At 40.3% G+C, this 24,590-nt stretch overlaps 1 protein-coding gene across 2 annotated transcripts in view; it reads left to right on the forward strand.

Annotated features, from left to right (window-relative positions):
* Positions 1 to 23,430, forward strand: part of kdm7ab (lysine (K)-specific demethylase 7Ab) — a 96,543-nt gene extending 73,113 nt beyond the window's left edge. For both annotated transcript variants that reach the window (XM_073058908.1, XM_073058907.1), the window contains exons 16-20: positions 2,836 to 2,987; positions 14,015 to 14,220; positions 21,161 to 21,258; positions 22,359 to 22,656; positions 22,988 to 23,430. In XM_073058908.1, the coding sequence (XP_072915009.1) occupies positions 2,836 to 2,987; positions 14,015 to 14,220; positions 21,161 to 21,258; positions 22,359 to 22,656; positions 22,988 to 23,076 (843 nt within the window). In that variant the 3' untranslated portion in view covers positions 23,077 to 23,430. The remainder of the gene's footprint in view (positions 1 to 2,835; positions 2,988 to 14,014; positions 14,221 to 21,160; positions 21,259 to 22,358; positions 22,657 to 22,987) is intronic.
* The last annotated feature ends 1,160 nt before the right edge of the window (positions 23,431 to 24,590 follow it).

Raw genomic sequence — 24,590 nt, forward strand, 5'->3', positions numbered from 1 at the left:
TACAATTTTATCCTCTACTGAATGTAAATTTGTATCCAAAAAAAATTGAATGTTTTTTCATAAAATCACAAAAATCTTGACGTTTTAATAGAATTGAATTAAATCTCCATCTATAAATCGATTCCTCCTTATCCATCATTATCATTGTCATTATCAAGGGAGATCAACTATATCTCTGAGATTGTGACAATATCATATCTGGAAGAGTTGGTCAATTCTGTACATTTATCTGCCTTGCCACTTAAGTTCCGTGCATTAATACACGTGGATGCAATGAGGCCTTCTAATCCTCCCATACGTCTTATCAATGTCATGTCTGTTCTGCCCGCTGGACTGACCTTATATTTTTTCCTGTATTTGTTTGAACCTTGCCCCCAACTATACTTTGTCCCATTCTTTGGTCAAATTAGTTGAAGCCTCCACAAATGCACAAACAAATCTTTCAGTAAGGAGATGGAACCATTCTGGTTAGGTGCAACCTAACCTGCTGGTACGTGGCCTGCTCTAGAAACATTCCCAGACATCCAAATGTCTAAACTCCTCAAATCACATGTTCATCTGACTGAATCTCCTTTCATATTCAGTAGTACATGGTACTACTGGAAGTTACTCAGAAATTGGGAATATTGGTTGGTGTTGACGAGATGGGCTGAAAGGCCTGGTTCTGTGCTCTGTGATTCTGACTATATGATACAGAAGCTCCTGTCTGCTCCTGTTACAATGTTGTTCCCCTCTCAGTATTTTTACCCATTATGCAGCAGAGCTAACTATAGTGTCACAAACATTGCCTTTACTGCTTTCCATTTCACCAAAAGTGCCCAAATGTTGAGTGGGAGCTGGCTATGGGACTCCTGTACTATCTGCCTTGCCGACTACTCATCCCGGAAGTCGTTCTGTAGTTTTTCTATGTTGAGGCGTGACCAGTTCGTTGTATATAATATCCACAAAAGCTTCAAGATAGCGGATGCTCCTTAGATCTATAAAATGCAATCCGTGTTGAATGATAAATGAAGATGTGACTGCTTTGAGTAGGCCAACAACTATCTCAGGTACAGTGCCTTCAGTATAAGCACGGCAGGTTTCTACAAATTACAAACCCCATTTCCAGAAAAGTTGGGATATTTTCCAAAATGCAATAAAAACAAAAATCTGTGATATGTTAATTCACATGAACCTTTATTTAACTGACAAAAGTACAAAGAAAAGATTTTCAATAGTTTTACTGACCAACTTAATTGTATTTTGTAAATATACACAAATTTAGAATTTGATGGCTGCAACACACTCAACAAAAGTTGGGACAGAGGCATGTTTACCATTGTGTTACATCACCTTTTCTTTTAATAACACTTTTTAATCATTTTGGAACTGAGGATACTAATTGTAGTAGATTTGCAATTGCAAATTTTGTCCATTCTTGCTTGATATAAGACTTCAGCTGCACAACAGTCCGTGATCTCCGTTGTCTGATTCTCCTCTTCATGATGCACCATACATTTTCAATAGGAGATAGGTCTGGACTGGCAGCAGGCCAGTCAAGCACACGCACTCTGTGTCTACAAAGCCACGCTGTTGTAGCCCGTGCAGAATGTGGTCTGGCATTGTCCTGCTGAAATAAGCGTAGAAGTCCCGGGAAGAGACGTCGCCTTGATGGCAACATATGTCTCTCTAAAATCCTAATATACGCCTCAGAGTCAATGGTACCTTCATATACATGCAACTCACCCATGCCGTGGGCACTGATGCACCCCCATACCATCACAGATGCTGGCTTTTGCACCTTTCGCTGATAACAATCAGGATGGTCGTTTTCATCTTTGGCACGGAGAACTCGACGCCCGTTTTTTCCGAAAACTAGCTGAAATATGGACTCATCTGACCACAGCACACGGTTCCACAGTCTTTCGGTCCATCTGAGATGAGCTCGGGCCCAAAGAACTCACCGGCGTTTCTGCATAAGAGTTGATGTATGGCTTCCTCCTTGCGTAATACAGTTTCAAGCCCAGGTGGCTATAATTGTCACAGTAGCATGACGGTTTCTTAGGCAGTGCCGCCTGAGGGCTCGAAGATCACGCGCATTCAACAGTGGTTTCCGACCTTGCCCTTTACGCACTGAGATGTCTCTGAATTCTCTGAAGCTTTTCACAATATTATGTACTGTAGATGTTGAAAGACCTAAATTCTCTGCAATCTTGCGTTGGGAAATGTTCCTTTTGAACTGACTAACAATTCTGTCACGAATTTTGGCACAAAGGGGTGAGGCACGACCCATCCTTGCTTGCAAAGACTGAGCCTTTGATGGACGCTACTTTTATACCCAGTCATGATACCTCACCTGCTACCAATTAGCCTGCTTAATGTGGAGTCTTCCAAACTGGTGTTACTTTAATATTCTGTGCACTTTTCAATCTTATTTTAACTCTGTCCCAACTTTTGTTGAATGTGTTGCAGCCATCAAATTCTAACTTTGTGTATATTTACAAAATACAATTAAGTTGGTCAGTAAAACTATTGAAAATCTTTTCTTTGTACTTTTGTCAGTTAAATAAAGGTTCACGTGAATTAACGTATCACAGATTTTGGTTTTAATTGCATTTTGGAAAATATCCCAACTTTTCTGGAAATGGGGTTTGTATTTCAACAAAGAAGCATCACCTTTAAATCCTATTCCCCAACAACGATAAGCCTGCACTTACCACGAGGGGTTTATTAGACTGTGATCAGGCAAGAGAACTTTGGCTGTGGTCTGTCAGACTCAGCCCCCTTGGCAACTTAGCACAATCCGAGGATTTGCAATTAGAAGCCTTCATTACTGATGCAATTTTTTTCTTACAGAGAGTGAGCTCTTGGCACGAAGACTTTCGCCAGTCAGGTGACAGCAAGAAAAATAGTTTGGCAAACAATTCCGTGACTGAGAAGTCCCACCAAGTTCCAGATAAGCCTAGAACGAGCCTGAAGCGTTGCAAGAAGGACAACATGCTTGAGAGGTAAATCAGGGATGGAGGATTTCAGTTGCTTGGAATCACTGGGGGGGGGGGGGGAATGGGATAAGTAGGCTTTAATTAGAGGTTTGAGGGAAGATTTGATATAAATGTTCGAAGTGTACACCTATTTAAATGCTAGTGAAGGCGACAACATGCTTGATGGGTGGTCTCAAGTGACAGTCAAAGCACATAGGCAGAGTCAGACATGGGAAGATTTTAATTTCAGTAAAATCCAAAGATATTTAAGTACATGAAGAGGGAAAGGATAAGGAAAGAGGTAGGGGATCAAAGAGAAAACCTGTGTGGCAGGAGAGGATGTGGGCAAGGTTGGTCATGAATACTCAATAATTCTCTTCATGGACAACAGGGGGAGTGATGCCATTTAGGGGATGTGTGTGTTAGTTGAATGAGATAAGATATTAATGGGTTTAGATAGTGTAAAAGTGACAAATTATCTGACTCATGCGGTTTACATCACCAGTTAATAACAGAAAGAGAGGAAACAACAAATACTCTTACTACAATTTTCAGTCCTTCCTGGCCAGACATTAAGGACCTGTAAGATTGTAACGTAGCTTAAAAAGGGAAAAGCTGAGGAATGAAGGTCTTTATCTTGAGCAATTCATTGGAATTAATTTAAGGGAAAGTATAAATTTTCTTTTAGAAAGTATGATTAATCAGGGAAAATTGATGAGAATTTAAGGAAAGATGCTGTCTCTCTAAATTGACAAAACTTTTTAAAAAGGTCACAGAGTGGTCCATGAGGTCAGTGCTTTTATGTAGTCTACCTGGATTTTGACAAGATACCCTATGACAGTCCAGTGAAAAATTTAAAGGCTAGATGAGAACGGCAAATTGGACCAAAAGTTGGCGCAGTGGTAGGAAGAAAAGGGTTGATTGCAGTTCTGTAGCTGGAAGACTGTTACTGGTGGAGTTCTGTAAGTCTCAATAACCGTTGCTTGCTTTTCACCATCTTGATGATTCTTGTTTAAATGTGGTGGCCATAACCAAGATTTATGTATAAAGTAAAAGTATAGCTGCTGTAAAGAAGAGGTTGCTGTTGCTGGAAGATGTATTTTGCCTTTCCATTAGAAAAGTGACATCCAGATAAATGTGGATAAAATGATTATAAAGTAGAGAAACTGTTTGCAGTAGCTTTAAGGTTGGTGGAGTCTGGGCAAGGTGAATAAATGCAGCAGAGGAGAAAAATACAAGACTGAAACTGAGGTGCACGAAGTACAGTTGTTACTGAACAGTGAAACAAAATAGACAGGTGATGTGCAGTAGGTCGGGTTGCATCCCTTTGGAGAGGAACTGAGCTACTGTTACAGACGGAAGACCTAGACCTGGCCAGTTCTATCACACGTAGCGAAAGCTGATTGTCTAAAACTTCTCAGTGAATGATGAAGACTGCAGCCTACGTTGGAAGTGGGGTGGAGTATTAACTTGACTGGCAAGTAGAAGCTCAAGGTCACCCTGGTAGACTGAAAAGAATTTTTGCAGAACAGTCACCCTGACTGTTTTGGGCCTCCAGGGCAGGGGGAGATCCACTCTCACTCTGACCTCTGTTTTTGGCCTCCTGTCAAGCTCAGTCAGAGCTTCAGGAACAAAATAACCAGTCCTTCTGGCAAAGATCCATTTCTCATGCAAACGCCACTGTCGAGCAGCCCAGAAAATCTCTTGTGTTATGCAGTGAATTGATGCTGATGGGATAGCTAAAAGTTTTGGTATCTTTCAAGGCAAATAAATCACCAGTATGGATGAAGTGTACCCCCAGATCTTTTTAAGATAAAAAGGCAAGGAAAGAAATTGTGGAAGCTCCAACCACAATGTTTCAACAGCAAATGACAAAAAAATGCTGCAATACTGAAAATCTGAAATAAAAACAAAATGCTAGAAACATTCAGCTCATGTGGAAAAAGAAACAAAATTGATGTTTCCATTTCTGTTTTCTATATAGCAGCTTTCAATAGACACTAACGCACACCTCTTCCTTATCTTGACATTTTGATTTATGCTGCTTTTAGGGCACTTTGTCAAATGCCTTTTGGAAACCCTAAATGTACCATGTTTACAGCTTGCCCTTGATCACCTCTCCATGTCACATCCTCAAAGAATTCAAACTAACTTGTCAAACATGATTTGCTTTTCATAAAACCATGTTGACTAGGTCTAATTATATTCAGCTTTCCTAAATGATTATCTATTTCCTCTTTGATTACTGATACCAACAACCTGCCAACAATAACTGCTAAACTAACTAGCCCATATTTCTTGATCTTCTGCCTTCCCTTTTGAACGAGGGGGTAGCATTTGTTGTTTTTTAATCTAATGTTACTCTCCAGGAGTTTTGTAAGTTTTGAAACACATCAACCAATTTCACTATGTCTGCAGCCATTTCCTTTAAAAGCCTTGGATACGAGCCATTGGGTCTTGGAAATTTGTCTGCCATTAAGTTCCATGTGTTTCCCTAATATTTATCCCTTGTGATTTTTACAAGTTCCTCCCTGTTATTTGAAATTAGCCTCTGTGCCACCTTGGATATATGTTTGCTGCATCCTCCAAAAAAGAGCAACTTAAAATTGCTTTTACAGATCTGCCATCCTTTGTTTTCTGTTATTAATTCACCATCTCATCCTCTAGAGGTGCTACTCTCATGTTAGCTAGCTGCTTCTATCTACGCATGGGTATTTTTACTGTTTGTTTTGATATTTTGTGTAAGTTTTCTCTCAAAATGTTCTCGCTTACGAACATTTTGGTGCTTAACTGCTGTTTCCTATGATCTTCCCATTCCTCTGTCCCACCACAAGCTCTTGTCAATTCATATGCCCTACTTTTGTTTGACATTATTCTTTGTCTCTGTTGATGACATCTTTCCTCTTTCTCATGGAATCCCTCTTTTAATTGGGATAATTCCTGCTGTGCATATGGGTCAGCTGTTCGATATTTGCTGCTGTTCATCTACTGATTCTCTCTGAGCTCATTCTCCAATCTACCTTGGACAACTCAATCATAATATCATTATAATTGGCACTATTAAAGTTGTAAATAATGGTTTAGATCCCATAGTATTTACTCTCAAACTGCACTTGGAATTCTACTGCCTGGGTTTATTAATCCTTCCTCATTCCACGTGACCAAATCTAAAATGGCCAGCTCCCGGGTAAGTGGAGTGACATACTGCTTAAGAAGTGATTGGTGACGCACGTCCTATCAACTTCTGCAGTATAGTTTTATCCAGTCAATATGTAAATTAAAAACTCCCATCAGTGTCAGTTCCCTTCAAACATGTCCTAGATCTTTGCCCTATTATGCTGCACTGTGTCGAGAGATCACACTTTGGGGGTAGCCTATCCCCTGCTGCTCATGATTTGAGCCCACACCAACACTGCATTACTGTCCACTGTCTGTCTCATGACTCAGCACTACTCTTGATACCTTCCTCGAAAAGCAGCACTCCCCTATGGAAAGTGGGATTTGGTTTCCAGTTCCTTTACACATGGTGGTCTAAGTGGCTTTCTGTGTTGTAAATTTTCTTCAATTCCAGGTTGAAGTAACTGGCTGACTGCAGATCGTGTTGGATCATGTATTTAAAATGTCAACTAAGCTGCTTTTGTACTGTAAATAATTATGTCAGCTTTTTAAATTGGGATGAAACAAGCTTCCCAGGTGCGAGGAATGGAACTTTAAAATGTGGTGGCATATAAACAACACAAATATTTAACAAATTAATAGTTTGTTTCTAAGTTACATTCCTTGAGGAAATTCCAGTTTAACTGGCTAACAGACAAGAGACCCTCCTCTAATCCAGTTCTACTTAATATTGCTGTGTGTGATGAGAAATTGCAAGAACCTTAGGATAACAAGAACTTGGATAAGATTTTGATAAAAAGCAGCATCAAATGATTTTTTTAATTGAGGTTAGATCTTGCAGGCAAAATAGGAGAGAGATTAACACAAAATAATAAAACACATTCTGGAAACAGTGGCCTTGAGACTGAAAAAAATCTTAACTTTCCAAAAAAAAAGGTTAATGGGACCAAAGGCTGAAAATCTCACTGGCCATGTAGGTTTAAAGACACAACTGCAGTGATGGTCAGTGCTTTGGTTTTGTTCTTCTAGAGCAGGTGTTCCCTATCTGGGGTTCACAGACCCCTCGGTTTATGCTAAGGCTCCATGGCAGAAAAAAGGTTGGAAACCCTGTTTCTAGAACTTTCTGGAAATCCCCCCCACCCCCATTCTACATTTTTCCTGTGAATTGGTTATTGACTGACTTTTAAACTAATTAGAATCCGCTCTGGAGATTTCAGGTGATGAGAAGTTTAATAAATTAAAAAGAATAGAGAGATTTTTCAAAACTCTAAAGGGGTTCCACGAAATCAAGAAGCAACGTATCGTATAAGAAGGGAGAAAGAGAAAAACCAGGAGGCTGTAGCCCTGTTAGCCTAACATCTACTGGCAAAATGCTGGAGTCTATAATCCAGGAAGAATTATCTCATCATTCAGTGAAGTTTAATGTAATTAAATCAAGTCAACCATTGCTTCATGGAAAATGAAGTGTTTGACAAAGAGCTCTAGAAAATTTGTTGATGTAATAAACAGTTGATGGGGAACCTTTAAATGTAGTTCATTTGAATTTTCAGATGGCATTTGACAGGTGCCATATACAGCTGACTCTCAACCCCATTCTCCTGCCTTCTCCCTATAACCTTTCATGCCCTGAATAATCATGAACCCATCAACCTCCACTTTAAATATACTGTGCTCAGTGCCTTGGCCTCCACAGAACTCAACTGATTCACCGCGCATCTGGCTAAGAAACACTCCTCAACATTGTTCTAAATGGATGTCCCTCTTTCCTCAGGCTGTGTCCTCCAGTTCTAAACTCCCCTCCCCCTCCCAAATTGGAAACATCCTCTCTACATCCACCTTATCTAGACCATTAAGTGAAAGGTGTTCATTGGGATTGAAGGCTGATTATTACACAAAAGACAGAATACATTCGTCTTTTTTGGGTGGAAAGGGTATAATTAGTGGAGTGCTCAGAAGGTTCTTGGCTCCGAACTATTTATGATTTCTGTTGGTGACCTGGAAGATGGAGCAAAGTGTAAAGTATCCAAGTTTGCAGATGATATGAAATAGGTGGGAGGGCATGCTTCAATAAGGGGATTAGGATTCAGTGAAAGTGTACAGAGACATTGAGTAGGTGGTTGAAAACTTACTAATGAATTCAGTACAGAAAGGTGGGAGGTTATGTCCTTCATTTAGATGAGTTTGAATTATTAATGAAGAATGGTTGGACATGAGTAAAATTAAAGGAATCTTGTGCAAGAATCACTAAAGGAGGTGCAGCTAGATGGTTAGGAAGGTAGATGGTACATCTGCAGGAGGGTTGGAGTTTAGAATAAAGTTACAATTATGCAAAGTACTGCTGAGACCACACCTGGAGTAATGTGCAGGTTTGGTTCCTTGTTTAAGAAAGAATATACCAACATTGGAGGCAGTCTGAAAGAGATTCACCAGGATAGTTACTGGGATGAGCGATTTGGCGTTTCACAACTGGCTAAAGAAATTGGATCAATATTCTTTGGCACTTAGGAGAATGAGGGGTAAACTTATTTAAAGGTATAGGATCCATACAGAGTCAGGGCAGGGTAGATGTTTCCACTAATGGAAGAAACTCAAAACAAGGGGTAAAGTTGCAAAGTGGCGGGGAGGGGGGGTAGTCATTTAAAACTGAGCTTCTTGTAAAGACTGGTAAATCTCTGGCATTTTCTGCCCCAGAGGAGGTTAGGCCATCAGGAGTATTCAAAAAGGAGGCAAGCACATTTGTTTTTGAAAGATCAGGAAATTGAGGGTTATGGGAAGCTGGCAGTAAGGCCTTGGGGTAGAACAGCCATCAGGCTTATTAGTTCAACTGGCCCATTCCATTTCCTTTTTACTTGTGTTATTATGCTCTTCTGTTCAAAACCTAATATTAGGGATGCTGTAGCAAGGCACTTGGGGATTGAGTAAAGTGAAAGGTTCAATAGTTCCATTTAATATCAGAGAATGTATACAATATACAACCTGAAATTCTTACTCTTCACAGACATCCATGAAAGCAGTAGAGAACCCCAAAGAATGTTTGACAGTAAAATGTTAGAGCCCCAAAGCCCTCTCTTTCCCCCTCACACACAAGCAGCAGCAAAGCAACAACTCTGCCAACCCCACTTATGTCAGCAGAAAGCATCAGCACCCATCACAAAAGCAATGGCAAATCCCTCAAAGGGAGACCATGATCTGCAGTTCAACAAAAATGGATTGTTCACTTGACAATTCAACATGCCATAGGCTCTTCCTTTCCCTGATAAAGGGACAGAGAAATGTCACCCTTCCCACAGCGAGGTGGGAAATCAACAGAGCAACTCACTGATTGCTATGTTGCAGTCTGTTGTGTTGCCTTTATTTTGAGTTCTCTGACTTGAGAGTTGTCAGCAAACTTTCCCCAACCATCTGAGAGAGACTGCCCAAGTACAAAGGCATCCCGCCAGCCGATCCACTGTTCATGATATTCCATTTCTCCCATGAAGCCTCAGTCAGAAACGGCACATTCACAGAGCCTCACCCCAAAGATGTGCGTCTCCAGGCCGCATCCTTGGATACTGAAAAATGGCCAGTCAGAGAGCCCTGAGAGCGGGAACTATCACCATAAAAACCAGTTTGAGTGCAGCTGTAGATCACAGATGTTGACAGAACCCCATCTACTTTGAAAAGGAAAAAAAGAGACCTTAAAGGGCTGTTTTCACAGATGAGCTTGAAGAAGCCACCCTCGGGGGATAAGAAAGAGGAATGAATTTTGATTTGTACCTAGTGTGACAGATTACATGAAACCTGTTGATAGTGTATTTAGATTTTCAAAAGTCTTTGATAGATTTTCAGATAAGTGGTTACATATAACTGAGATGCTTTTGGATCAGGCTAACAGTCTTAACATGGATTGAGGGCCAATTATCAGATGCAATTGAGTAGGAATAATTAGCTTGGCATTGTTTGACTGATGGTATTTAGAAATATCAGTATCAGGGCCTCTGTTATTGACACTCTTAGAACATGGTTAGAACATGGGAAATAGCACCTCACTTGGCATGGTATTCAACATTGGTTAGAATGTGGGAATTTAATAAACTTGAGATTCAAAGGAATAGAAAGATGTGTTGTTAAGATTTTAGATTTAGCGAGTCATAGTTGTAGAAAGCACAGCACAGAAACAGGCCCTTTGGCCCATCTAATGCATGCCAAAACCATTTAAACTGCCTTCTCTCTTTGACCTTCACCAGAGACTATAACTACTCATACCACTGCTATCCATGTACATATCCAAACTTTGTTTAAACGTTGAAATTGAGCTCACGTGCACCACTTACGCTAGCATCTCATCCCACACTCTCACAACCCTTTGAGTGAAGAAGTTTCCCCTCATGTTCCCCTTAAACTTTCCACCTTTCACCCTTAACCCATAGCCTCTGGTTGTAGACCCACCCAACCTCAGAGGAATAGACCAGCTTGAATTTACTCTAGCTATACCCCTCATAATTTGGGCCCAACCAGTTTGCAGAATCTTATTGCACCCATGTGACCCAATAACCTACTAACCCATTTGTCTTTAGAATGTGGGAGGAAACTGAAGCACCAGAGGAAATCCACGCAGATCATGGGGTAAACTCCTGACAGGCAGCAGCAGAATCAAACCTGGTCGATGCCACTGCAATTGTGTAGTGCTAATGTCTACGCTACCATGCCACACCTAATTAAATAAATAATCAATGGTGCCAAAACCCACGATTCAACCAAGTACCGTAGACCTTTGGTATAACACTCTCCCAAATCAGCTATTTTGCTTGCCAAAAATTTAATTTCAGATTTAGACAGAGGGAGAAGGTTTATGAAACAAAAGTACCTGCCTTTTGGGACAAATGTTACAGTTTTCTGCCGTTTCCAAATTGCTCTTTGCACAGTCTTATTTGTCAGCCATTATCTCAAGGAGGTAATAAATTTAGTGTAGAAGTTGGTCCTGGAAGTGTACATAAAATGAGCAAAACACAATAGTATCGGTTCATACAGTTCAAGGGCACTTGACTTCAAAGGATGAATTAAACAGAGGACATGAAGCAAGGACTGAGAATGGTAAAAAGGCTTAAAGTTGGTGTATAGTGCCTTGTTTAGAGGTTGATGTAATTAAGGCATTGAAAGTGACAGGCTAAGTGTAATTAAAAGCTTCACCTGGAAGGGGAGGGGTGTCTGCTGAACAAGGGTGCATAATGAAATTAAAACTAGCCACTTCTGAATGAAAACATTTCAAAGATCTAAGAAAATCTGAAGTTCAATCCCTCTTTCCAATTACAAAAGTTAGGAGTATTGAGGTAAACTTGAAACAAGCAAGATAAAGTTTGAGATCATTTAGAACAAAGGCAAAGAAATAGATTTGAGAGAGAAATTGATTGTGGCCTAGATTGATCCTGCATAGATGAAAGCCCTTTTGTTGCTGTCTGTGCTGCCTGTATGTAATAAGAATGTGTCTAGAATCCCATGATATTGTTTGCAAAAGGTAAAGAACTGACATTATGGGGAAGGTAATCAGCTAACAAAGTCAAATCAGGATACATTAATCACTTGCAGGTTGCCGAGCTATAACTACTGGAGTGTGGTTTCAACTGTCAACGAGGTGTGTTAATGACATATATGAAGGGACCAAAGGTAGCAATCATTATTGACCATACATGGGTGAGGGAGGTATGTAATTTGTAGGGAGAGTGCACAAAAATTTAGTGGTGAAGTATAATTTTGGGAGAAGTGGAGTTTGTATTTTGGTTCAGAGACATTGGGATGTGACTATCCCTGAACATAAAACACCTTGTTAACATGTAGGTACAGCAAATAATTAGTGAGGCAAATGGAACGTTGACCAATGTTGAAATAAATTATAAAATTAAAGGAGTCTCGATACATTGATGAGAACATACCTCGAACAATGTGTACAACATTGGTCTGTTTATGTTACAGTGGTACAGGACATTTGTGAGACCAAACCTGGAGTATTGTGTACAGTTTTAGTTACCCTGCTCTTGGAAAGATTTCATTAGAAGATATACAGGGAGAGTTTGGGCAGTCTTGACCTTTTCAGGGGTTGGAGGGATGATCTTGGAGATGTTTAGCTCATGAGAGGTGTGGATAGGATAAATACAGTTTTTTTTTCCTCAGGGAAAAAGAATCAAAAACTAGAGGGCATACATTTAAGGTAGGGGAAAGATTTAAGGGGGACTTGAGCAACTTTATGCAGAGATTAATGTGAATATAGAATGTGCTACTAGAGGATATGCAGGTATAATAACTTTGAAAGATTCATGTATAGGTAAGGTTTAGAGGGATCTGGGCAAATGAGACTAGCTTAGATGGCCATCTTGGTCAGTGTGCATTAGTTGGGCTGAAGGGTCTGTTTCTTTGCTGTATTTATTTATATAATAATTTCCTTTAATAAGGAGATTGATTCCTGAAATGAAGGGGTTATCTTGCATTGAATGATTGCACAGATTGGGCTGAGTTTAAGAAAGTGAGGATTAAATGCAGGATTCTTTGTGTGGGGTGGGGGTGGGAGGTGGTGTAAGTGCTGGGGGTGTTTCTAGCATAAGTTGGAAGTTGATGAAATTGAAGTATTTAAAATGACCGGCAGAGTCCATCTAAGTAGCTTTATAAGACCATTGGACGTAGGAGCAGAAATAGGCCGTTCCGCCCATGCAGGAACTGCTGAATGAACAAGGTTGTATGATGAATTAAAACTGATCAAAGGGATACAATTTCAGAATAAAAGATCACCCATCAGAATGGAAATGAGGAATTTCTGTACTGGGGTCTCTAAGTATAGACATTCACCAGCCCAGAGCTGTGGATGATGTATCACTGAAGTTTGAGAGAGATGGGTTTTTGATATTTTGGGCGTATTGCAGAGGGTTATAGAAAAAGAAGAGGGTTATAGAAAAAGAAGAGCCGAGGCTAAGGTCAGATCAGCAGTGAACTCGATGACTGGTAGGGCAGGCCAGGAGACTCCTGATTCTGCTGAGATTCCTTACGTTCTTATAGCCTTGTAAATAGTTCTCAAACTATCCAGTTATATCTTTATCCAGTTTTCTTTGTTGTTATTGAATCTGCTTCCACCACCACAAAAAATCTTGGTCTTCCTCTCATTCTTAAGTCTTGCTTTCTCTAGTACTAATCCCTCTGAATTGGGAAACTGCTGTCCTTGTTTCAGTCTATCAAAACTTTTTCTTTGATATTGAAATCATTGAGTTATCTGAACTCTCACTGTGGAGAACAGTGCTTTCTATGTAGGCTCTTCATAGAACTGAAATCCTTGCTCATCTCTGGTACCCATTGTAGTTTCTCCATACTTTCTTGGCAGAACATCTTTCTCAAAGTGAAGTACCCATAAAGTAACACAATCCAACATTGAAAGATTAAACGTATCTTCCGAACTTTGTTCTTAATGCTTGAACTGATACAAGCACTTAATGACATTCTCTATTTATCTTGCATACCTCTGTTTCTTTATCCTCCTGTTTAATTTCTATTATTGCTTCATTTTCCATTCTTCTTTGTTAAACTGCATCTGCCATGTGTCTGCCCATTTCTCTAGTTAAGGTACTGGTGAAATCTGTTACCATCTTCACTGTATAAAATATTTCCAAGTTCTTAGTTAACCATAGTGAATGACAGAACAGACTTAAAGGATAAAGCCTGTTCCTTCATTCAGTATTCCAGAGTAGAATAGTACAGAGGTCGGATAGATTGTGTGGGGCTTAATCCAAAGCAATGCATTGAGTCAGTGAATCTCCTGCCATACTATAGTAATCCCCAGTGCTTATAACAACAGTGACTGCATTGGTGTAGTTGGGGTATGTTGAGCAGACTCTGGTATTAGAGAATAGTAGGGTTAATGGATGACTGGGAAGAGAAAACATTACCTACGCCCAACCATTTTCCTTGCTGCATTTCAGGGTACAGCCACCATCTCCAAGCACAACCGAGGCCATACAGGGCATGCTGTCAATGGCAGCCCTGCAGTACTCAGACCTTCGCAGCAGCCCAAGAAAGAATAGGGACAGCCTGGAAAAAAGGAACCTTTCCAAGTCACATCAAGGCATAAGAACTAATAGGAGGGAGAAAGGCGCACTGAGCCCATGTTCCAGGGCATCAGACTGTGGTGGGTATTTCAGTGTGTTTGTGTGTGTACTCAGGATTACAAAACAAAATAGGATCTCCTACTTTGCAGGTGGGGTAAGGACTTGAAATGATGTGGTTCCTCATAACTGATCCATACAGCTTAACAGCAGCAGTGGTGGGTTGGGTGTGCTGGCAGCACAGATAGGTTTGGAACAGGGAGAACTAGTTGAGGAGGGGAGGGGGATTTGGGGAAGAGCTGGAGGTTGAAGTGTGTAGTACTGATTGGGGAGGGGAAGGAAGCACAAGGGAACAGCACTAGAATGCTTAATTGCTTGTTCTGCCCTGCCATTCAGAGATCACCGTTAATTTACACTGCAATTCCAATGAAATGTCCAATGAAAATCTTTCAATCTTGAAGTTTTCAATTTCCCCCGCTATCAATACATTTTTAAATATGTGGGAGTGTTCCATTAGCATAAACAGAATTTTTTTTTCACCACCACTTAAATGAACGAACTCTTCATTTTTAAGATTGAAATCCTGTTTCATAGAATCATACATCTCAGAAATAGGTTCATTCATCCCACCTTCTCCATGCCAGCTGTGATGACTATCTCCACCAATCCCATTTGCCATATTGGGCTTGTATCCTTCATTGCCCGTCCTATCTTGGGTATCTGTCTGAACAACTTTTAAACTTTGTACTTCTTCCAGGATCATTTACAAGGAAAAAAATGTGAAATATGCCCCTATCCATCAAATATTCAAGCTAAATAGGTCATCTTCAAAGAAAAACAATTATATACAGTACAATTAGTGTAATATGTTAGCCTTGGTGTCATTTTTTTAAAATGAACTCTAATTACTTTCTCCAATACTCTGGATAAAACTTTGGTAGAACCTCTCAGCTAGCATATGATCCATTCCTTTGTACCCCCTCTTCACACAGATGCAGACTTTCCATTAGTCTTTTCCGTTGTTCATTGATCTTCATGATTTCCAACTTCTAAACCCTTCTTATCTTAGAATCTCTATTTGGGAAATGCTCCCTTTTGAGTGAAAAGTGGTTCACCTCTACTTCAGGTTTGTTCTTTCCCCAGAAATGGAAATGATTTCTCTGCCAGAACTGTTAAAAGCATTGATAACTTAAAACCTCTCAATCAATTTCATTGGTTTCTATTTCCACAAATCTTTTCCTCTATCATAGTAACTCTTATAATTTCATCTCTCCTCATTTTTTTAGGTCTTGTCTAAAGCATCTGGAAGTCCATATAAATCCCAGAGCCCTCTGCCCATGTTACTGCCTCAGAGTTTATTTGCACTTTAGTCTTTAGTGACTCCCCTACCACTATTGGTTGCCTCTGACTAGTTTATGATTATCCAAACTCTCAGTTTACATGTCTCAATAACAATTTTGACATATGATAGACTCACAACAAATAGAACTCCTGCCAAACACAGGAGTGATGAATGAATGGGGTGGTGAAAGTTAGGATGCTGACAACAGAATTTTGTATGGCCTAGTTTACAGGTAATATGTAAGACTGAAATTCTAGACCAGCAGTTCAATTTACAAGTTGAGAGACTTCTATGACTTTAATGTCTTAACCATATATGTATATGTCCCTACTTGGATTTCACTTCAAGATGTTAAAGTTCTGATTCTCAATCCTGTTCCATTGTTGAATGAGATCATTGATGTGAGGACTTAACTATCTATCACATCTTGGCTTCAGATCCCTCCATGTTGGTGGAAAGAGAAAAATATTGATATCGAATTCAGAGTTATTACTGAGCTAGCATGGCTCTGTGGAAGAAGCCGTACCTTGGTACTCTCCTGAATGGTTTGGTTTCGATATTGTGCTCTTGTCTTAAACCCCACTCACTGTATAGTGATAATTCATTCTGGGTCTCATCCTGGTTTTCTGTTTTCTTCCATTGAAAAAAAATCAGGGAAACAAGTTTCCAGGAAAATATTTTGCATTTAACAACAACTATTGTGCTCACTCACTCAACTTCAAACAGAAAGTGCTGAAATGAAACAGCCCAGCCAATCAGAAGCCTGCACCAAGACCTGGGCAGCCAAAGCAAAATTTACTTCTCTAAGCTTAATGCTATCAATCTTTTCTCTACTTTTTTTCATACCATACAGTAATGTTTTAGTGGCTTGAATCAATCTTACACCTTGACAATTTTAATGAACTTCACTTTCACTCAGTTTCCTATGTGATGTCATATACGGTATGTTGACATCAGATTATTATATAGACACTTTGCTGTCTGCCAGGTTATGTAGCAATGCACTGGACCATTCAGTACGACAGGCTGATACTTCAACCTCCACCCACCGTTTATTAAATCCAGTTCGAAATATGTGACTTTTGTCCCTCAGTTATTTTCAATGAAACAGCTGAAATTCTTTCTTGTGAGTGAGGGGGTTGGTGATTGTTATTGTGGCTGTTTTTTGCTGTGGGAGAAGGGGGTATTTTGGGGTCTATGAATGTTGTCTCTTACCCTTTCCATGCCGGGGTGGGGAAGGAGTTGATGTTTTTTCTTTCATTAGCACCCATGATGTTTCTTGGCTATCTGGAGAAGACAAATATCAGAGTTGTATTGTACATGCATTCTTTGACAATAAAATGGACCTTCGAACCACTTGCAGTTGTTGGGAATCTGCAGCGTGTACGCTAAGCGCTTTAACCCGTTCTGAGATTGAGTTTCTTCATGAATTCTCCACCAGATTTATAGTGACTTACTTTCATGGACCCCTGTACTGATTTCACTTGAGAAGAGAAACATGTTCTGTGCTTTGATATTGTGGTGCACAGTGTTGGATCTGACTGACTGTACCTGCTGTTGCCAAGGTCTCTTTCTTCCTCATTTGGCCCACTATACCCAGCAGGGTTGAGAATTCTTTAAAAGGATCCACCAGTGACGTGTCCAGACAGAAGTGTGTGTAGAGAGGGAGCGTGACCGTAGCAAATTGAGGTGGACTTTCTTGTTTCCCCGAGTTCAATGGATATTTGGGAATGAAGTATCCAGATCAGTGGGCCCGGTTTGACATTCCAGACATGTGTGCTGGTTCAGCTATAGGTCAGTGTACAGTGCAGGTGGACACGGAGCTAAAGTTACAGCAGATGCATACTGCTGGTCTATGGTATGTCATTATACATAAACAGTAATGCTGGTCTTGGATCTGTCATTACAACAGGTACAGTACAGATGGGCATGGATCTAGAATTAGTACAGGTGTGCTGTAATGGACTTGAGTCTGTCCTTATAACAGGTTTAGTAATGATGGGTGTGGATCTGTCATGGCAGGTGCAGTAATGGTGGACATGGGTCTATCATTATGACAGGCACAGTAACTGTGGCCGCAGGACCATCACTGTACTGGAGACAGTACTGTCAACAGGTCTGTAGTTTTAAAGGGCTCATTTAAGAGGTGGGACAGGCCTGTTTCCCAGATTTTAGATGTTGATGGATGAAGGATTTCAGGTAGAGCTGACATTATGAAATGCAATGATTGATCAGGAAAGAAGTATGTTAAGTTTCCTGAATTAGGAATTGTGAGGATGGTGTGACCAGCTGGTCTTTCAAAGGAAACACTTGGCATTGGTGTTTCCAATAGCTTGGGAATGTTGACTTTATTTGTCCCTTAATGTACTGCTTGAAATTTGACTGGACTATTTCAAATAAAGACCTTTTCTGACTTATCAGGTCAGAGGAAAATTAAAGTGAATTTTCTTTTTTATCTTAATAAAAGCATGGGAGATGTTGAAAAGCAAAATACCGCAGGTGCTCTACTTGTGTTGATGTTTACATCAAAACCTGAAAACACGACTTGCCCTTAAATCCTCCAAAAAGTAGTGGATACGGTCCTGTCCATCATGGGTAAAGCCCTCCCCACCATTGAGCACAGCTACACAAAATGCTATTGCAGGAAAGCAGCATCCATCATCAAGGACCCCCACCACGCAGGACATGCTCTCTTCTCATTGGTGTCATCAGGAAGAAGGTACAGGAATCTCAGACTCGCACCACTGGTTCAGGAACAATTATTACCCCTCAACCATCAGGCTCTTGAACCAAAGGGGATAACCTCACTCAGCTTCACTTGTCCCATCTTAGAAATTTTCACGCAACCTATGGACTCACTGTCAAGAACACTTCATCTCATTTTCTTGATATTTATTGCTTATTTATTGTTAATATTTATTTCTTTTTGTAATTGCACAGTTTGCTGTCTTTTGCACACTGGTTGCACACCCAATTTGGTGCAGTCTTTCATTGATTCTGTTATGGATTTATTGACTACATATGCAAGAAAAGAAATCGCAGTGCTGTATATGGTGACATATAGGTACTTTGATAAACTTGTTTTGAACATTGAACTTTTCTCCTCTCGTCCACCCTTCCTATTTGCAATCGAGAGATAGCACGGACCCAGGCCCTTCAGCCACAGTGTTCCAGCTGACACATCAAGCACCTTGTTACACTAAGCCTGCTTTATTCTCCTTGTGTTCCTGTTAGTTCTTCCCAGATTCCACCACTCACCTACTCTACAGATTCAAATTCATTTATTTATCACATGTACATTAAAACATACTTTGAAATATTTGCATTAACAACCAACACAACCTAAGATGTTCTGGCGACACCCTGCAAGGGGCAATTTGCAGCAGCTAATTAATCTTGCAACCTGCACGTCTTTGAGATGCGGGAGCAAACTGGAACACCTGGGGGAAATGGTACACAGTGACAGGGAGAGTGTACAAACTCCATCCAGACAACACCAAAGGTCAGGGTTAAACCTGAATCACTGCAACTCTGAGGCAGTGGCTGTACTAACCATGCCACTGTGCATCCATGCTGAGAAGAAAACAGTTCCATTCAAATGTTGCTAATGTCATTTCTATTGCACATTCTGCAGTAGCCTTTTAATCCTTTTTTATAATATAAAGACATGTTAGCTGCACATTTTGTCTAACCAAATTTAGCATATCTACTTTTCAGTTCACTTGTTTTAGAAAGCAGATTTCTAGCATGTTTGTTTTAAGTTTTAACTTCAATAGGTGTTTTAAGTGATTTATTGGAAAATGAAGGAAATGGCGTACTCCTTGGAAGTCGTGTTTTAATGTAGCAGCAGACTGGAAGCATCTTTGGGTACAGATACACAAACCTCTAAAAGCAGCTGCACTGTTTAGCCAGCCCACGAAAAACAAGCACACACATTCTGCTATGGGGTGAAGTTTCTTTTCTTATTTATGTCACTTTGTGTACTTTTGTCAAGTCTTCTCTACTCAAAGAGAAACAATCCCAGCCTATTAGGTTCTTCTTCATATCTGAAATGTTCCATCTCAAGCAATATCCTCCTAAACCTCTTCAGATTCACCAGTGTGATCACATCTTTTCTAGTGTTGTGAACAAAACTGCATACAGTTTACTAGCAGTGACCTAACTAGTTGTACCAAAACCAATCTGCTGTCATATTCTGTACCCTGGTTAATGAAGACAAGTATCTCTTCATCACCTTCTCTACCTGTGCTGCAACCTTCAGGGATTGTTGGAATTGTACACCAAGGTCCCTCTATTCCTCAACATACCCTACTATTCATGGTCAATGTCCTATCCTCAAAACCTCATACTTGTTGGGATTGAATTCCATCTGCCATTGATCTGCACAAATTGCAAACTGAGCAGTATCATTCGATACCTAAACACGATGCTCCTCACTATCTACACCACCAATTATTGTTATCTGCAAACATACTAATCAAATTGTTCAATATTTTATAGATATAAAGAATCAAATATTTTCAGCACCATTTTTTCCTCTGCATGCCTAATGCGCATCAGGTGGCATCCTTGCATTTTTTTTACAGGACCAAATTGCTAGCTCAATGCAATGTGCAAGGAGCCAGGTGTATTCGAAGTCTGGTGCAGATGCCACTATACCACCAAATGGCTTACAGCACCAGTGCCTAGGCTATATCACTGTCCATGGGCTTCCAATTATGAGAGCAACCCTCCTTCACCATTCTCTGCCTCTTATTGCTAAGCCAATTTTGGATCCAATTAGCCAACTTGCCTTGAAAATTAGTTTCTTTAATATATCTAGTAATTGGAGCTCTCTCCCTTTCTGCATACTGTATTTATGACTATTATTCAATCAGATTACTGATACTCTCCCACTGATTATCTGTAATTTTATCCAAAGTTAGTTTTGACCATTTTATGGTAGTCAGTCTCAACTTTGTCCCATTCTAAGTTGACTCTGGCAAGATAAAGGATATTAACGTTTTCAGGTTCTTTTCAAACACAGCATTGAATTTTATTGTTACTGTCTGACAAAGGTTCCCTTGCTGATGGATAAAGGTCCCTAGCTCATTATGCACCATAAAATCCAGAAGATAATCTTAAATCCTCTGAGTAAATTCACTATCTTTCTGAATTGAACTATTTTGATCTTTCAATGTATGAAAATTATGGACTGCAGGTTAAGTAATTCTGCCCTTCTCTGGAAAGACTTCTAGTCTCTGAACCAAATCTTTCAATCACTTTGTTGATCTGTTAAGGGGCTTGTAGATACTTACAATAAATAATTTTGTCTTCAACCTTCAGCAAGAGATGAGTCCTAGCTGGAGGAATGTAGAAGGGAGATCTGAAGAGAGGCAACATTGTGAAGGAAGAAAGGGTATGGATACAGAAGAATGGCATAGAGAGGGACAGGAGAGGAGAATAGAATTAATTTCTTTTGTACATCAATAAAATATGGATTTTGTTATGTAACTTAAACTATTTACCCTTGGGCACAATGATAGTAATCACTTAATAACTAAAGTAAATTTGAATTTAAATTGTAGGCCATGTTTGCATTTCTTTGATTGCCTTTGCACCAGGTTGCAATGGTTGGTCTCACAGTCCTCTTGTGATCCTGTCACCGGTTGTTACTGAGTGATGGATGTATGTTTTCACAGCTGGGTCCGTGAAGCAGGAAGCCGCTGAGTGCAGCACTGTGTTGCCAACTGCTGAATGGAGGGGAACAATGGGAGCATCGGCCAGACTATCTGAAGCGGTAGGACTAAGTTCCCTGTATACCTGAGTGTCTATGGCATGCACTTTCACTTGGTCAGGGAAAATCTGCTTGCATTTAACTCTCTGGGGAGGTCATGTATTGTGCTTTAATTGGTCTACTTCCTTTTAATTAAACACAACCATATGCTCTATATCAACTGGATGTAAAAACAATCGACCACGTTAGACCATAAGGCATGGGAGCAGAATTAGGTCATTAGGACTATCGAATCTGTTCTGCCATTCTGTCATGTATTATTCCTCTTCACCCTATTCTCCTGCCTTCTCCTATGGTGCCCTTGCTGATCAAGAACCACTTTAAATGCACCCAATGACTTGGCCTCCACAGCGATCTGTGGTAATGGGTTCCACAGTTCACCAACCTCTGGCTTCCTCGTCCCTGTTCTGAAGGGAATTCCTTCAATTCTGGGGCTGTCTCCTCTGGTCATGGACTTCCCCACCATAGGAAGCATCCACTTTACTGTCTCGACCTTTCAATTTTCAATAGTTATGAATGAGATTTCTCTCTCCCCCCACACACATTCTTCTAAACTCCAGCAAGTACAGGCTCAGAGCCATCAAATGCTCCTCATACACTAACCCTTTCACTCCTGGCACCACTCTTGTGAATCACCTCTGGACCCTCTCAAATGCAAGCACATACTTTTATGGATATGAGACCCAAAACTCACAATACTTCCAAGTATGTTCTGACCAATGTCCCTTTGCCTGATTGTTTGTTTTGGTTCCTACTATGGACCTTTGCTGTGAATTGCTGAACCATTGAAACTTTAAGGTTAAATAAGATGTACAGTTGCACTGTCTTGGTGTGTTGGTGGTAAAGTGCTGTGCAAAAGGGAATTCCCTAGGTTTGATCTCTAGCTGCTGGCTGGAGCTGCGTTTTGTTTTGCGGTCCTGCCAAGCAAGGCAGGGCATTGCCCTCAAAAATTCAGTCAGTTGCCTGCATGGTCCAGAGGATGGTCAGGTCAAGTGTAATGTGACTGCCATTCTGTTAAGCACATACAGCAGAGGAATTTGGGGAGGTAAGGATCACATGGGAATTACTCAAGTAAACAAATCTACCTCTAATTTTTATTCAAGGTATTGAAGAATGAGCCAAAACATCTCAGAAAAGAATGTTCTTTGTTGGTGAGGCAAAACATCCAGGAGAACAAGATGTTAGTGGAAGAAATGGTAGATAGTGAAGGTCAGATTGCCTCTGACTCATTGACTGCAGTGTACAGGTCAACTGCTGACTGTGACCTGCGAACAAGTCCAGTTCACAACAGTGACAGTCCAGATCGGACCCACCCTGGAATATCAACGTCACCACCTCTGCATCCATCTAGCAAGCGGACCATTCCCAATCCACCGCCTGTGAGCAACCAGGCGACAAAAGGTCAGTGGCTAGATATCACCATAAAACATTGGTGTCCTTGATCAGAGGGAGCCCATCGTCAAGTCGGTGCAGGGGTGTTGGGGTGCATTCCCACTAGGAGAGATGTTCAGCATGAGTACAGTGGCACTGATGATCAGAGGGAGAGAAATCAAGAATGTCCACTTAGCTGATGAGATACACTGCTGAAATACAAGGGTCCCAGATCAAAGAGATGGATAGGAAGAGCATCATCGATCAGGAAACACTGGGACATCCTCAATGGAAGAGTATTATCAAGTGTGTGAATGCTGCTTTGTTAATGTTATTAACAATGTTATTAACCATTTGGCAGGAAAGCGTCCAAAGAAAGGGATGGCAACTGCAAAGCAGCGACTGGGAAAGATTCTGAAGCTGAACCGAAGTGGCCGCCTCTTCCTTTAGAAATAAGACTTTCCAGACTAACTTTGGGCCAAAGAGGGTGATGGTGCTGCAGCATGGATGGCCCTACCTCAAGACCCTTGGATATGCACTGTCGAAGCAATAATGGCAAAAGTCAGAGCTGGGGAGAGAAAGAACTGATGTGGGGAAGCTCTGAAAATTGTTCAGGGTTAGCAAACATTTTTAAAGGATGGTATTTTGCTTTTTCTGAAGATACTTTCTGTTGTAATTTATCTTCCAAATTATTTGATGCATTTTAATTTAACAGCATTGTTTTTTTTAAAAAAAGAGAAAACTATTTATTGAGGAATTGATTCATTTCAACAAAATAATTTAGATATAAAATATTGAACCATATTTCCAGCTGAGAGATCCTTGTCTTTTAATTGTTTGCATTCTGAAATGATTTAATGTTTATCTCCTTTGAGATCAGATCACTGCAAGCCTTTTCTTATTCCACATCAAAGTGGATAAGGGAGTGGCTGATTAAATTGAACCATGCAAATTGGTTCGCTTTGGGAGCTTAAACAAGCACAGGACACTGGAGATTCTGTGGATGAAGAGGTAAGGCCTCATCCTGAAGAGGATGGCAGAGTTTGTCATCGAAACGTTGGTTATAGTCGATATTTGAATCCAGCTGGAAGCCCAAAAAGAGTCAAGTTGGGTTGCCATGTTATGGTTTGTTCAAAACAATGGTTAAGCAACACTTTGGAGTATTGTGTGCAGTTCTGGTCACTGTGTAATTGAGCTGGAGATGGTGAGGAATAGATTCAAAAAGGTGTTGCTGGGACTGTTGGGCTTGAGTTCTAAAGAAAGATCTGATAGGCTGGGGACCATTTTCCCTAGAGTGAAGTAAGCTGAGGGGTGACCTTAGAGATCCATAAAATCAAATTGTGCATAGAAAAGATGAAAAGTTACAATATTTTCCCCAGGGTAGGGAAATCTAAAACTAGGTGACATGGGTTTAATATGAGAGGGGAAAGATTTCCACACAGGGTAGTGGGTATATGGAACAAGCTGACAAGACAGGTCTAGTAGAGGTGGGTACAGTTGCCATTTAGGATAGGTAAGGTCAAGTTTATTATCATATACACAAGGACATGTGTGCACAGGTATAATGAATGGGAAAGTTTAGGATACATGGAGGGATATGGACCAAAAACAGGAAAATTGGATTAGCATAAATGGCTATCTTGGTCAGTTTAGACAAATTGGGCTGAAGGGCCTGTTTCCACAATACATTGACTCTAATTGTTGTGGAAAACTGGTTGTAATGATCTGGTGATTTTGAGACTGAGTGAACTGCTGGAAAAAAATTATATTTTGATCGCTTTGCCACTTTTCGGATCACAAAGCACATAACGTATTGACAGACCCACCTCTCCCACCATATCCAACCGTTTGGTTGTGAAGGAGAGCAGTTTCTTGCTCTTTCACCCAGTTTCTGCAACATCCAACCATTTTTCTTCTGGAAAGATAAAATTCTCCAGGCTTAAACATCTGTTGGACTAGAATTA

Source organism: Hemitrygon akajei, chromosome 10, assembly GCF_048418815.1.
Source record: "Hemitrygon akajei chromosome 10, sHemAka1.3, whole genome shotgun sequence".
Taxonomy (NCBI): Eukaryota; Metazoa; Chordata; class Chondrichthyes; order Myliobatiformes; family Dasyatidae; genus Hemitrygon; species Hemitrygon akajei.